Source organism: Amblyraja radiata, chromosome 14 (genome assembly GCF_010909765.2).
Source record: "Amblyraja radiata isolate CabotCenter1 chromosome 14, sAmbRad1.1.pri, whole genome shotgun sequence".
In the NCBI taxonomy this organism is placed as follows: Eukaryota; Metazoa; Chordata; class Chondrichthyes; order Rajiformes; family Rajidae; genus Amblyraja; species Amblyraja radiata.
In genome coordinates, this window is record NC_045969.1 from 18227442 (window position 1) to 18243399 (window position 15958).

Genomic DNA, 15958 nt, shown 5'->3' on the forward strand with positions numbered 1-15958 from the left:
TCAGTCTGCAGCTGACAATAAGGAAGCCAAATAAAAAGTCTTAAATTCTCAGTAAAATAAATGTTCCACTGGGCATCATTATAACGTAACCAGATTGTATCGTTGGTCTTATTCTTTCACCATAAAACATTCAATATACAGTATTCAGATGTGCACCATGTGGCCTCTTACAATATTAAATTATAGATAACATTTCACTCATTAATTCAAATTCTTCAAAATAATTAATGCTGGCAACAATTTTTTCACTACAGAAAAACTAATTACGACCCAATAAACTTCACAATGTAACCTCGATGAAATGACAACTAATTTACAGCCAAACAGCCATTAATGAATTGTTGACCAAATATTCCAACAAAACTAAGCACATTTGCTTGCGGTGGTGGATTGCTCCATCATCCAAAATTTCCACTAAAATGTTAACAGTTATGAGTGGAACTGCAGAACCAGGAAATTCAGAACTACTGTACATGCTTGCATGCATGTAGAAATCCAGATCATAGAGTCACAGTGTTATCGAGAGATACAGCACTAAATGTATCCTTCTGCCCATTAAGTCCTTACCAACTATCCACTACTCATTGACACTATTTTACCTTGATCCCATTTATTATTTTCCCCTCATGCCTATCAAGTCACCCCTGATTTTAATGCTCAGCTACATGCGGCCAATAAATCTACCAACCAGCACATCTATGGGATATTGTAGGAAATCAGAACACCACAAGCTTATTTGTGCATAATTCTGAGTTCAGGTTAAAAGGACATCGACCTTAAAACATTAAATCCACTTCTCCTTCCAAAGACACTAACCTGCCTACTAAGTGTACAGCTAAAATCTATTTTTGTTACTGTAAGCTAAAAATACTAAAGCTGTTTGTTACTTTGTTTAAAAGAGTTAAGTGTCGATCACAGCAATTGCTTGTCAATTTCAACAACCTCTGCAGTGTAACTGTGGGGACGCTCCATCTGCTCGAACCAAATTCCGTTATAAATGCTTCCGCAACCTATCCTCTCTAGAGGGTAGACTTTGTATCACTTTGAAAGTTTCTTATGTTTTAAATGGTTTATTATATTACATTTAACCTCGTAAACCTAGTAAATTGTGAATATTTAATTTTAAATAATTTTTTTAAGCTTTTTTGCAAACACGTGACTACATTAGAGCATGGCTTCCATGAATGCAGTTCAGGACCTTGTCCATCTTCTCAGAGCCAATGTCTTAGTGGAAGTGAGAGGCCTTCACAGATTAAGACTAGATTGAGTGCATTGGTGACCAAGCAAAAGCAACCTCATGGAAACCGTGACATTGAATGATTTCATGCAAAACATGTAAAAGCTACTTTGCAAAAGGTATGATATTGTGTGTACAGCACATGACCATGTTTTTGACAACTCAGCAAAGGTGTTAACACACACGTATATGTACTCATTCCTCAGCCTTACATACAAAGCACACATATTGTCAGAAGTACCTGTTGGTTCAGTATCTGTGGTCTGTGTGATTGGATTGAACACATGTGAAGAGTCGGAGGCCACCAACTCATTGTCTGACTTTAAAGTGAACACTTCAGAAGTGTCAAAGGCTGGCACTAAGAGGAAAAGAAGGAAATCAAGTACAAAATTCTTAATCAATGATGAAAGAGTTCTACCAGTAAATATATTTGAATTAGAATATCTTTTGCGATTCTGTGGCTGCACAGAAATACGTGCAATTTTAAAACTTATTGAGAAATGGTACATCAACTGACTCAGCTATTAAATTTAAATATTCTTTGTACATTAAAAATATTTGATTGATGATTCTTCAACCAAAATTAATGTGAATGTTCTATTAGCTGCAAAATAAATCTTTTGAAACATAAGAGACTGCAGATGCTGGAATCTTGAGCAAAAACTAAATTGTTCAGTTTATACTTTCAGTTTTAATTCAGGGTTCTTGACCTACAATGTCATATATCTCTTTGCCTCCACAGATACTGCTTGGCCCGCTGAATTACTCCAGTAGTTTACGTATTTTGTACCAAATCTTTTGAAATGCCCCATTTATAAGCAAAGTAACACATCACGGGCAATATAATGAAAACCACGATGTATAAGTTACCCCATTTCTTGTTACATATTCTAGAAATAAAATTATAACATAATTAATTAGAAAAAAACAAATGCCCGATAAGTAAATAAAATTAGAAAAACCCAGTGTCACAGTAGCTCCAAACTTACATAAAAATAGAAAAGCAAGTCACGTGTGCCAAATGTCTGATACGCTAATGGATGAGTTGGAAGGTACTTTACGATATGATAGAACTTTATTTATCCCAGGAGGGATATTAATTTGTCAACAGTCATAAAAAATACAAAATACATGAAACATGAAAATAAAGTGACGAGCAGTAAGGCTTTGGGGATGCCATCAGATTTCATCAAACAGTAATAAGCTCACCTTGTCCATCATCCCAGGTTATTTGGGATGCAAAAATAGGTTGAGTCTCCTGCTAAGTTCTCTGACTCCACTTCCTTGCCATTGTCCCACCAATCCCACCACATATCCTGTCATTCCAGTCAAATACTACACTTATCCCCCATCAGTTAATCACTTTAGTTTTTCATGCTTTAACACTAATATTCAGTGTTTCCAAGGAATCAGGAAAAATTATGCAGGAGACTTAACAAAAACTCTTCAAATTATTATGGGTGTGGAATGAATATTAACATAATTTGCTCCATTGTAAACATGAATAAAGATTACTGAATAACGTGAGAAAGAGATCCAACTGTTTCGTGTAAATATTCTTCTGTATAACTGTATAAGCTAAAATATGTAACCCAGAGTTAAGTATTGCTGGGAATACCTGTGGATTCTTTCTCTTCAGGGTTATTAACTTCATACACAGTAATCGGAGTGTCAGAATCTAGTAGTGCATAATCTAGATAACAAAAATATTAAATGCAATTTTCCAATTATGCAGCATAGCAGCACAGATAATGATAAAAGTGCATTTTTGTTTAGTTCAGAGATACACCATGGAAACAGGCCCTTCACCACATGTATATCCATATTCGACCATCAAGTAGCCATTTTTATACTAATCCTACTCTAACCCATTTCCCTTTCACAATATTTCGATCAATGTTCCTCATTTGCACACAAGGGGTAATTTACAATGGCCAATCCACCTACCAATCCATGCGCTTTCGGTATGTGGGAGGAAACAAAACCATCTGGTGGAAACCCATACTGTCAAATAAAGAGCGTGTAAACTCCACAGAAAGCACCAGAGATCAGGATTGCACCAGGAATGCTGGATATATGAGGTAACAGCTCTGGTAGCTGCACCATGGTATCACTAATATCTAGAATGAAGATAAGTTCAAGGAAACAATCAACCATAAAGATATAAGGAAAATCTTGAAACATTGGAGTTTTAGCATCAAGGTACCTAAGTTGGTGACGCAGTCGTTGGGGCCTAGCACCGTGGAGCGACCTCCAACCGAAATCAACCTGGGGCCCCAGTCGCAGAGCCTGCGGACACACCATCGCGGAGCTGGCCAGCTTTGGAGCGTGGAGAGCAGTGGTGGCGCGCGACTGTTACCCGACTTCAGAGCTTCGGAGGCTCCAGCTGCAGGTCCGGTGGACGGTAACATCGGGAGCTCGTAAGTCCCTGGTGGGAGACCACTTTTCGGAGCTGCCGCAACGGCAACTTCTCCCGCCCGAATCGCGGGGTTAAAAATGATCCGGAGCGGGGCCTTACATCGCCCGGCACGGCTTTAACGGCCGCGGGACTTACCATCGCCCGCCAGGGGCTTTAACATCGGGAAAGAATAAAGTACTGGGGAGAGACAAGACTTTGCCTTCCATCACAGTGAGGAGGTGTTTGGAGATTCACTGTGATGGATGTCTGTGTAAATTGTGTTAATTGTGTGTCTTGGGGTTTTTTTCTTGTTCGTATGACTGCAGAAACGAAATGTTGTTTGAACTTAGGTTCAAATGACAATAAACGGTATTGTATAGCATTGTATTGTGTATTACTGTGTTAAAATTAAGTGGGAGGCCACATTTTGGACTTCTGACCCTATCTGAATATTACGTGCACTGCAGTTTGTTGGTCAAGACAAACTGTTTTGTCAACAACATTTCCATTGTGGGAGAAGAGTCAATGTTTCAGCTTAATAACCTTTAGTCATACAGCTCAGATGCAAGTCCTTGAGCCCTACTTATCCATGCTGACCAAGATACTCATCAAAGTTAGGCCCGTTTGCCTATGTTTGACCCATATCACCAAACTGCTCTGATTAAAGGTCAATGACTTGAAAAGTTAACTGCCTCGCTCTCTCTACAGATGCCAACTGATCTGTTAGATTTACCCAACATTTTCTGCTTTATTTCAGATTTCCAGAACCAGCAGTTTTTTTTGTTTCTCAGTTAAGCTTGTCCTAACGCATCCAAAATTCAAATGTGCCCGTGCATCATTTTTTCACAGAAACAATTACATCAATAGCTTACATCTGCTGTTATATTTTTGTGTACTAATGACAGGTTTAAACACATCACATGCAATCAGCTTCAGTTAATAAAGAACTGCCAGTTCTTGCCCTGTACTCTAAAGGGAAGAAAACAGACATTGCTGTCCATAATACGCTGCATCTCTGTGTAGTGTCTGAACTTCATGTTACTGGTTCATAGTAATTTTGTGGTTGGTCATTCAACAGATTCAAAACAGATGCAAGATCTTCCATGAAGTATCAACAAAGAATTCATTCAGAGATTTCATGAGCGAAATAAATCACTAGGCATGTTTTAGGGCTGGTCTGGAAATAAAATAATTGACTCTATGTTTACACTGCCACCTCCTTATCCCATTGCAGTCCTGCTGGTTAAAGTACTCTCCTATAAAAACATAGATTGCTGTTGAGCAGGTTAGTGGTGAGTACTTGCCTCCAGATAGTACTGTCAATGATATATTCCAACTTTGAAAGATTTCATGAACTTTTCATGAACCAGACGTAATTTTCGGGTAAATACCAATACTATAAATGTACTGGGACAACTTGGATGGAGCACAGTTGGTACTTGAGTGAAAATCTTACTACAGCCAGGATGTTTGGTCTCATAGCTTTTGCTATATCCAGTGCTCTCAATTGTGCATTGATATTACATAGAGTGAACCAAATTGGCTGAAGACTGGCTTGTGCAATGATTGGGCTCTTAGGAGGAGGCCAACTAAAAGCACTTGGTGTTTTAGGATGACCTTAACTTTGCGACTCACTTAATGGACTCTGCTATTCTTGCGGGTAACCCAAAAACATCCTATCAGCTATTTAACTGCCTACCGTCATTCATAATCAGATGTTGCGAAGCTGCAGGTTTGTTCAGTCTTTTTGGTCATGGGATCCCTTGGCTCGATATAACGTATGTTGTGGGGTTTTTTCTATTTAGAATGGATGAAGCACTGTTTTTCAGATTCACAAATTTGGCACTTGATTATAGCGACCATGCTCTTCAATGCCCTTCCAACTGAAGCAGGGTTGATCCCCTATCTTGCTAAAATGTCAGAGTGAAAGATATGCCAGCTAATAAGTTACAGATTGTGTTGGAACACAAATCTCACTGATTGTGGTCCACAGGGTCTCATTGATGCCTGGTATTGAGCTGCCACATCAATTCTGACTCATTGATGTTCTCTGGCTTCAAATGTAACTCTCCTTTATGATCTCCAATTGCCCACATCTCTTTTTACCACCATTTAATTGTTTAGAAAGATACTGCCAAGATATTTTGATTGGCAGAATTCCGCATGCTACTTTATCGGTCTTTTTCTTTCCATATTCCCTCTGATTACAAGAACATAACACAGAGGCAGAGGTTTTTAATTCTGCATATCATCATTTTGTTAGATGACAGCTGACCTTTTCCATCAGCACCAGTTTCTCATATTGACTCCTTGTCTCTTGAATCCCTTAATGTCTAAATATCTTTTAATCTCTGCCATGAATATACTCAACAACTAAACTAGCACAATTTTCTTTGTTAGAAATTTCTAAAGACTCACTACCACCTGGGTAAAGCTGTTATCGCTGTCCTGAATGACTGATCCCGTGGTTTGATGATGTGATATCTGGGAACCTAGCTTGGGAAAACATCACCTCTGAATCTACACTGTCACGTAGGCAAGAATTTTATATATTTCAATGAGGTCACTTCTCATTCTTCTGAATTAAAGAGGACACATGCCTACTCCATTTAATGCTTTCTCAAATAACAAACATCATCCCAGGAATTAATCTGGTAAATCTTCACAGCACTCCCTCTGACACAACTTTTTCTAGAGAGGGAAACCAGACTTGTCGACAACATTTCAGATGTGATCTCATTAGCTATCTATATCGAGATTGTTACTATGGTACAGGTAGTTCTGCTATGATGCTATAGCTGCATATCTAAGAAACCTCACGTTATAGAAAATCATGTTAAGAAAACAAATGTGTTAATAGGGAATAGAGGATTTAGGCCCAGAAAATTTCAGACCCGTAATAACAAAATTATTTTCCTGCAGGACTTTCGGAAAATAAAGGTCTTTTTGAATAACTACACGTGATAACCTATTCAGCCCACATAATACAAATAGTCTTCCCCAATTTCTCAAACACATTATATCCATTTAGCACAATGGAAACTCATGCATTTTAGGCAGAACTACATGTTCTCAAATATTTGACCCCAATTTGACAAGTCTGTTTTTAAAATTATTTAAAATTGGGTGTCCGAATAAGTAAGCTGGCAAGCTCCTTGTCCTTTCCTGTGCCAATCTAAACTTTGAGTATCATGTTTACTACATATTATAAATTTGGAACGATAACGAGCAAAGGAGGAGATAAGTTGCATGGTTTGTGTTTTCCCAGTTAAGAGATGCCAACAATTTATCTTTAAACAAAAGTTAGGTATTTTTTGCTGTGTTTAAAATTAAAATTACCTGCAAATGGCTGTTGAACTTTGTTGTCTGCATCAGTAATTGGATTTGAAGTGATGAAGGCTTTACTTGTGGTGAATGATGATTCTAGCATGTGCATTGGAAAAAATAAAAAATTCTTGGATTCAGAAAATTAATTAACATATTTCCAAAGGGAACCCACACCTTGTCGTATGGCCAACAGTATTTATCAATCAAAAAAGGTCTGAAGGAAAAAGATAAGCATTTATGTTTTGTTGTTGACAGCAAAAACAAAGAGGAACTTGAACCATCTTAGACTTGGGAATTTATTTTGTCCAAGTTAGCAGTGAAAATTCCTCTGGCTCACAAACATTTCTTCTAACACGTCTTAATCTAACTGCCACGGTTATGAAGGAAACCTTAAATATATTACCATATGATCTAATAATTACTCCACTTACCCAACAAAACATCTTCATTGACAAGACAAGTGCCCTTCACTCGGGATATATTTTCTCTTTAAATTCACCAGGTTCTATAGCAGATCATCTCTTACAGATAGTTCAGTTATAATTTCAGAAATACTTTGCACATTTGAATAGATTTGCTCATGCTTACATTCAAGGATGATTTCACTTTCCATTGATAGATGTTCTGGCAGTCCCAGATGAACATTAGATTTTCCTATCAACAGTGACATTTTCTCCCAGCACATTAGTGTGGCACATGGTTGTTCCACCATTCTTTCCAGACATGTCGCGGGGTGACGCCTGTATGGTCATGAGTAATCGCCCAAATAGTTGTACCTTTTTCTGGTCGCCACTGGATTTTCAACACGTTGAAAATTTTCAGCGACCTGCTGCGACAATGACGAGTGCCGGCAGTCGGCGAAATAATTGCGTAAATAGGACAGGCCCTTTACACAACCTAATTTCCTGGTGGCGGTGAGCGGTCTTCCTGAACTGCTGCATACCTTCTAGTGAAGCTACTCCCACAATGCTGTGTGTTCTAGAACAAGGGTTCCCAACCTGGGGTAAATTTACCCCCAGGGGGTAAATTTTGCCTACCCAGGGGGTAAATTTGTTGATTCTCGATTTGTACATATATTTTCTCATTGACTGACTGTGTTTGGTTCTGGTATACCGGTATCTGTTCATCATTAGTTGTTCATAAATAAGTGAAATAACATTGTTATGTGCTATTAAAGTTGCCAGGTGTAAACGGGACGAAAAAGGTTGGGAACCCCTGTTCTAGAACTTAAGAATACAAGGAAAAGAAGCAGGTTGGCCATTTGATACCCTATGTCAGGGATATGGAGGGATATGGATCATGAGCAGGCAGATAAGATTAGTTTAACTTGACATCATGTTTGGCACAATATGCAAAATTCTCACATGACGTGACAAGATAGATGGGGAGATGATCGCATCTGGGTTGCTAAGTCTATGTACTGCTAATGTAGAATAGCCAGGGCAGAGGCAGAACATGTAGCTTTCCAGTCTGGGGATTTCCACTTGTTGGAATTTGAGCTAGGCAGGCTGAGGAGGTTCTCACACTTGTACACTAAAAACAGGAGTTGATAGAGGTTTATATATAAAGCATATAAAAGTGGTGCTAAAATGAAGATCAGCCATGATCTTTTGAATGGCTGAGTGCATGTGAAGGTCCAATTACCCTAACCTGTTTTTAGTTTTTTTGTTCTTATGTTTTACCAAATTCTGATTTTCAGCACAAACATGTAGTCAACGGTAAAAGAAAGCAGCGGCTCAAGATCTTAAGTCAACAAAACAAATTTTGGTGAAAGCCAGCATTGGAAGAGTAGCAAAGAAAAAAGTCAATCAATGAACTAAAGTGGTAAGCAAGAAATAATAATCACAACTAATGATAAGGCCATTTGTGTATTTTGTTCTTTTCATGTTTTTGTCCACTATTATTTTCATTTCTAAAGTGTTTTTTTTTCTCATAATCCAAATCATGTTCAGCTATTTCCAATACACTCCATCATTACTGCACTCAGAAGTCAAAATGGTTCTGAATGCCGACTAAATATAATGTTTAAAAATGTACATCGATACAGAGCACTTCACCAAACAGTGCTTTCAGGTAACAAGCAAATATATGAGAACATAGGATACGAAAAGATCAGCTCATCGATTCTGCACTTTATCTGCAAATCATGACTCCATCTCAAAAGTCATCTCCCACAAGAGGGAGATAAGGGAGATGAATACTTAAACCAATTTTGGGATATACATCTCAGAAATTCTTTCCAACCAAAATAATCCAAATGATCCAAGGTATATTGAACAATGTTCTACCACCAAAGGTGTAGAATTAATCCTCAGAATAATGCGCTATTTAGGAGCAACAAAGTACACATGTTTAGGTACCTGTGAGCTATAGTTTCATGAGCGTATTGATTTACTTCACTCCAAAAAAAATTCTACTGATTAGGAATCTACTTTATGCAAATACTCTAACTGACTGCCGGTCAATCACATTTTCCACGTTTAAGGATGCAAATTTCTTACTGGTCATTCGGACCTTCTGATTTTTCATTTCAGGTGAGAAAATGAAACTGACAATAACAATGACATTTATATATGTGAATAAAATGATGGAATTAACACATTGAAACAAATCAAGGCTAATTCATGTTTCTAGTTGAGAATACCTGTGGATTGTTTTGGTTCCACTGCATCATTTTTAGATGATTCTAAAGAGTTGACAGGCGAACTGCTCAAGAATGGTTTCCCAAATTCTGGAACTTATTCAGAGAATACAAATAAAGCATGTATTTTACCAACTGGACTGTTTTGCATGGAATCAAATAAGATGTGAATATTTATAGCATACCGAAATCAAAACCATATAAATATATGCAGAGCAGTGGCCAAGCATGATGGAATACATTGATCAAGCTAAGCAGTACTCTGAAGTAATCTGATGCATTTAAATTGCACCTCCATGCAAATTGTTCACTTAATAAATTGATTCATGCAAATTGTCATTGATACATTGATACCTGACTAAAGCTAGATTCTAAAGCTAAAATATGTAGAGTTGCTTACCAAACTATTCCTAATGTATTGCACTGCGTGATTGTATATTGGCTTATTGATGCATTTTGCCACTTTCCATCTTTCAAGAGCAAGAAAGCACATAGATAATGCGTTTGCATTCCAGTGGTGAACAGGACGAGGAAGTGTGCATCCATGCCATAACTTATCTACATACTACCTGAAATCTGCTCCCGTTGTGGAGAATCAAATTCATAAATTGTATTTGAGGTGGTGAAAAATGAATTGGCGGTGGGCTCAACCACACGTTCTGCAATTTGGTCAAAACAAAGAGCAAACTCTGTGATATGAACATAAGAAAATAGGTGCAGAAGTATACGATGCAACCCCTCATGCCTGCAAACCACAGACACCAAGAATGTAGCTGAACTATTCCATTAATTCAACTTTCCTATGTCATTTAGATATTTTGTTTTTCCATAGTACGCAAAACTCTATACTATTCAATCTTTAATACATTTGTAATTATGCATCAACAGACCACAGAATTATTAATGCTGAAGAGGAAACAGATGTATGGTTTTAGAAATAGATCTGACTGTGTGAAAGTGGTTATACTTTAATTAATGCACAGTCTTAACAGAATTCTATGATGTGCCTTTCAAAAATATCATAATAAAATGACTAAGTGATGGACTTTCTCTAAATATCTATAAAATGTTATCAGGGTAAGATGATTCGGGAAAGAATGTCAATTAATTTTAGAAATACTATTTATTTACAATATTTTCTCGTTTGAAGTATTTGTTCCAATGCAGTGCATTTCAGGCAAGCCCAAGTGTTTTACAGTGATGTACTTTAAAATATGTGAAAATATCACATTTGATACAAATAGTGGACATGAACAGCTTTCACTACAATATTCATTCCAAAGTAAAATTAATTATCATAACTATTCGTAAGACACAGGTCATAGTTTCATAACTTGAGGAAATGGGAATTTCAAGGACATTAATGTCACACAAAGAATGGTCAATTTTAGTTCCCAATCACAAGCAAGATATCTCTGATTAACCAATATAAAGGCCACTGATGTTTGAAGATTTTGTTTCATACACTCTTGCAAAGTACCTGAGATATTTACCATACCAACTGGCTGAACAAATGCAATATTGAAGCTATTCACTGTCACTGTTCACTCAGTCAAAATGAATCAAATAAATATCTAAAATGATAAAATAAAATAATGTATGCTTTGTTACAGCTTATTTATATTGCTGGAGACCAATGTTATACTTGCCATTATTAACTTCATCAAACACAATGCCAAACAACAGGCACAGGGATTTACAACTCCTGATCTTCCAACTGTTAAGTCAATGATATGACAGGAATAAAATACCTAAGCAAATTACTTTTTTAAATTCGTAATTAACTACTTTAATGACATTCAATGTCCATAGAAACATAGAAACATAGAAAACAGGTGCAGGAGTAGGCCATTTGGCCCTTCGAGCCTGCACCGCCATTCAATATGATCATGGCTGATCATCCAACTCAGTATCCTGTACCTGCCTTCAATCCATACCCCCTGATCCCTTTAGCCACAAGGGCTACATCTAACTCCCTCTGAAATATAGCCAATAAACTGGCCTCAACTACCTTCTGTGGCAGAGAATTCCAGAGATTCACCACTCTCTGTGTGAAAAATGTTTTTCTCATCTCGGTCCCAAAAGATTTCCCTCTTATCCTTAAGTTGTGACCCCTTGTTCTGGACTTCCCCAACATCTGGAACAATCTTCCTACATCTAGCCTGTCCAACCCCTTAAGAATTTTGTAAGTTTCTACAAGATCCCCCCTCAATCTTCTAAATTCTAGCGAGTACAAGCCGAGTCTATCCAGTCTTTCTTCATATGAAAGTCCTGACATCCCAGGAATCAGTCTGGTGAACCTTCTCTGTACTCCCTCTATGGCAAGAATGTCTTTCCTCAGATTAGGAGACAAAAACTGCACTGCAAGACTCCATCAAGTTTCCCTCTACAGACATTTTCTCCTTAGAATGGCTGATGCAAAAACTTCTACAACATTTGGTTTGGAACTTTAGCTAAGGATGTCCCTCAACAGATGTTTCTGTTATTTCCAACAATTAATATAATTCTTTTACTCAATCCTTGCAACATTCTCTCATAAATATTGAATAGCTTTCAACAGGATGACAATGACGTTGCTGACTCATTTTTCATTCCATCTTTCCACCATTGAGTCTCGTCTTCGGCATTTATGTGTTGGGCCTGGCCAATCCAATCCGGAGGAATGAAATGTTTTTGGAGCCTCCTCCTGCTGTTGAATTGACCACCACCAATCATGACCGGATATGTCTGGACAGCAGAGTTATAATCTGATGTACTGGTTGGTTCAGACTGTTGCATGTTATGTTTAGCATACATGTTGTCTTCTGCTGCAGCTTCATAAGTTTACCATCTCACTTTTTGGACAACAAATGCCGCTCTCCGCCTGCCGTTTGCACCCCTAATTTAACCAGGGTTGATCCTCGGCTTGATTGCAACAGTAGAATAAAAGTTAAGCTAACCGTAACTGGCAGGTAAATGTGGTAATGTACATATCTGCTGCCGCTAACAGTCTACCTCACCTCATGATACTGAATTGCCAGACCGATTCAGAGTCAGTATTATTTAGCAACATTGGAGAACAAGGTAACATGATGGTAATGCACTCAGTATCAAGCCAAGACTTAAAGGGCTTTCTCACGGTGCGACCTGACCCAAGACCTAACAAGAGTTTGACATCTGGGAACCTCCTGCGATAACAGCACGGCATTCGTGGACCACCGAGGACCTCCGTGGCGCTATCGTGTAACTTTGTAAGGTCGGGAGAAAATTCAAACATTTTTGAATTTCTCCAAGAGTGACTTGAGCACTTTTTGGTGAGCGTTGCAACATTGTATGAACGCAGATGCCAGTGCGATACCCGTGCGATATCCGTAATGACTCTTGCGGGTACCGTGGGAACTCCTGCGAACGGTAAACCCGGAAGCTTGACAGAGGGGACATAAGGTGAGTAATAGGTATTAAAGGGGGCTTGGGGGGTGGAGGAAGGGAAGGGTGGGGGGGGGGGGGGGGTGCTCTGGGTGATTACAATGCTCTCTGGGGTGCGGGAAGAAGGGTCTCGAAAAGCAACTCGCCGCTTTGCTCTTAAGACAAATTGCTTCGATTTGAATCTCCCCGCAGTACAAGGAAGTAGAGGCAAGGTTGCGCCGTGTGTTGGAAGGAACTGCAGCTGCTGCTTTAACCCGAAGATAGACACAAAAAAACTGGAGCACTTCATCGGGTCAAGCAGCATCTCGGGAGAGAATGAATAGGTGGCGTTTCGGGTTGGGAGACCCTTCTTCAGACCCGAAACTCTCGAGCCGAAACGTCACCTATTCATTCTCTCCAGAGATGCTGCTTGACCCGATGAAGTGCTCCAGTTTTTTTGTGTCTATCTTCGGGTTAAAGCAGCATCTGCAGTTCCTTCCAACACACGGCGCAACCTTGCCTCTACTTCCTTGTACTGTGGGGAGATTCAAATCCAAGCAAATTGTCTTAAGAGCAAATCGGCGAGTTGCTTTTCGAGACCCTTCTTCCCGCACCCCAGAGAGCACTGTAATCACCCCGAGCACCCCCCCCCCCCCCCCTTCCCTTCCTCCACCCCCCAAGCCCCCTGTAATACCTATTACTCACCTTATGTCCCCTCTGTCAAGCTTCCGGGTTTACCGTTCGCAGGAGTTCCCACGGTACCCGCAAGAGTCATTACGGATATCGCACGGGTATCGCACTGGCATCTGCTTCATACAATGTTGCAACGCTCACCAAAAAAGTGCTCAAGTCACTCTTGGAGAAATTCAAAAATGTTTGAATTTTCTCCCGACCGTACAAAGTTACACGATAGCGCCACGGAGGTCCTCGGTGGTCCACGAATGCCGTACTGTTATCGCAGGAGGTTCCCAGATGTTAAACTCTTGTTAAGTCTTGGGTCAGGTCGCACCGTGAGAACGGGCCATTAGGCTACACAAGAACTGCACATTGGTCACTTGTACCAGCGCTGTCATCAACTGATGCATTTACAATAGGTACACTGGTAAGGATGTGATTGTACAGACTTATCCCTTGTATTGGTTCAATTGCTGCTTACTGGCTATCCAGTCCAGAGCTCTGAACTTCAGGATTCTGCCATCTCAGTCTATGGTGGTAATACCATGCTGCTACTGATGATGGTCATTGAAGTCTCCCACATGTAACTATAGTACTTATATCGTTGATATTGAGCAACACATTATTGTTATTGATAATAGATATATCTATTTCATATGCACTAACTACCTGTGAATTGTTTGTTATCCACATTATCAGGTGCTGAGGTTGTGGGTGAATAGATGTAAAATGCACCACTGGAGGATGGTTCCTCATACTTTGTTTTTTACCAAATGGAAGAAAACACCTTTTAACAGATTTGATTTTTTTTCCTTCATCATCCTCTAAGTCCACTGAAATGCTTCAAACGCCAAAGAGCACAATTCATGCAAGTTGTAGACAGACTAAATGTTAGTTTAGAAACCATATAGCAACTATACCAATAAAGTACAATGCATGAAATCCATGCTGCATATACAATCATTTACACTAGTTCTGTGATTAAAGCAGAAGGCACAAAAATACACAAAATAATCTGCGAAGTGGAAGTAACCAGCTGGACAAGACACAACGTAGACAAAAACGTGGACCTTCCAAGCAATGATTCACTTTGATTTAAAATAATGTCGTGCCCAAGCAAGGTAGATTTTAAATATAATTGAATTATGTTGCTTATCAGTGCTCATTTGCATGCTGTTTGCTGACTTGCGCACTTTGCAAAAGCAAACCAATTCTTGACTACATTGAGAAAAAGCCATCAACCAGACAACATACTTTTTGCTGGAACATGCTCACATGACATGGATGACTACTGGTGACTAATACAATATTGTACTCATCACTCATGTATTCAAATATGATGTGCACAATGAATATGCTGAATTCAGTACATACAGCAACGCAGCGCAACATGCTCTAGTCAATAATCTACCTGTGAACCACTCTGTGTGCACGACATCAGGTTTGGAAACCATATCTGAACTGGACGAAAATGAACTAGTACTGGATGGAAGCTCTGTAATATCATTCATAGAAACAAAGAAAAATGCCTGTAATTTCAAATATTATAAGATGCCACAGTAGTTTCAATGGAAGAATATCCGAGCACATAAATAATTATATCTAAAAGACCCTCAAACTTATTCAGTTTGTCCTATGTAAAATATATTCCAGATAATGTTTAATGCCCATATTGTTTGATCAAAGACAATAATTGACTTGCAGGCATAAGTTGTCATTCATCATGAAAAACAGGTCTAGCAAATATAATATTAACTTTGATGCAAGATGAATAATTCTTTATGGATGCTAGATCATAAAATATGCTTTGCAACGCTATCTTCACTTACTTTGCATATTACAACATATTGACATTAAAGCATTCCAAGGTAAAGTACACTTCTTCTTAAAGAAATGCAGCCTATTCTTTCAAAAAGGCAGTTATATAACAGCCATTGTCAAACTACCTGGTAATATCTCCGTGTCCATAGTAACTGATTCAGGAACTGGATTGAGAGAGGAGGTGCTGGAGTATCGTATTTTAGGCTCTGTAATGCATTTCAGAGAAACCAAATAAAACTGACAATTTGTAAACAAAGGTAAAAATCAAATGCATTGTTTTAAAGAAGACATAGATACACAGCACATATCAATCCCACAGACTGAAATCCACACAAACTACACAAAAGGAGTGACAGGAAGAGGTCTGAAGCCAACAACTGTTCTGCAAAGTAGGTCTGAGTTCAGCAAAATGAGTAGGAAGTTGACAAATGTTCCTTCTCTAATAAGGAAATTAAACATAAATGTATAACACGAG

At 38.7% G+C, this 15958-nt stretch overlaps 1 protein-coding gene across 30 annotated transcripts in view; it reads right to left on the minus strand.

Moving 5' to 3' along the window:
- Nucleotides 1-15958, minus strand: part of LOC116980442 (ABI family member 3 binding protein) — a 250562-nt gene that overhangs the window by 129779 nt on the left and 104825 nt on the right. For 25 of the 30 annotated variants that reach the window (XM_033032679.1, XM_033032666.1, XM_033032680.1 and 22 more), the window contains exons 17-23: nucleotides 15609-15689; nucleotides 15074-15157; nucleotides 10173-10262; nucleotides 9607-9699; nucleotides 6975-7058; nucleotides 2856-2930; nucleotides 1479-1595 (exon numbers count right to left, since the gene is read on the minus strand). In XM_033032679.1, coding sequence (XP_032888570.1) covers nucleotides 1479-1595; nucleotides 2856-2930; nucleotides 6975-7058; nucleotides 9607-9699; nucleotides 10173-10262; nucleotides 15074-15157; nucleotides 15609-15689 — 624 coding nt within the window. The remainder of the gene's footprint in view (nucleotides 1-1478; nucleotides 1596-2855; nucleotides 2931-6974; nucleotides 7059-9606; nucleotides 9700-10172; nucleotides 10263-15073; nucleotides 15158-15608; nucleotides 15690-15958) is intronic. The other 5 variants (XM_033032664.1, XM_033032667.1, XM_033032677.1 and 2 more) reach the window with 5 other exon arrangements.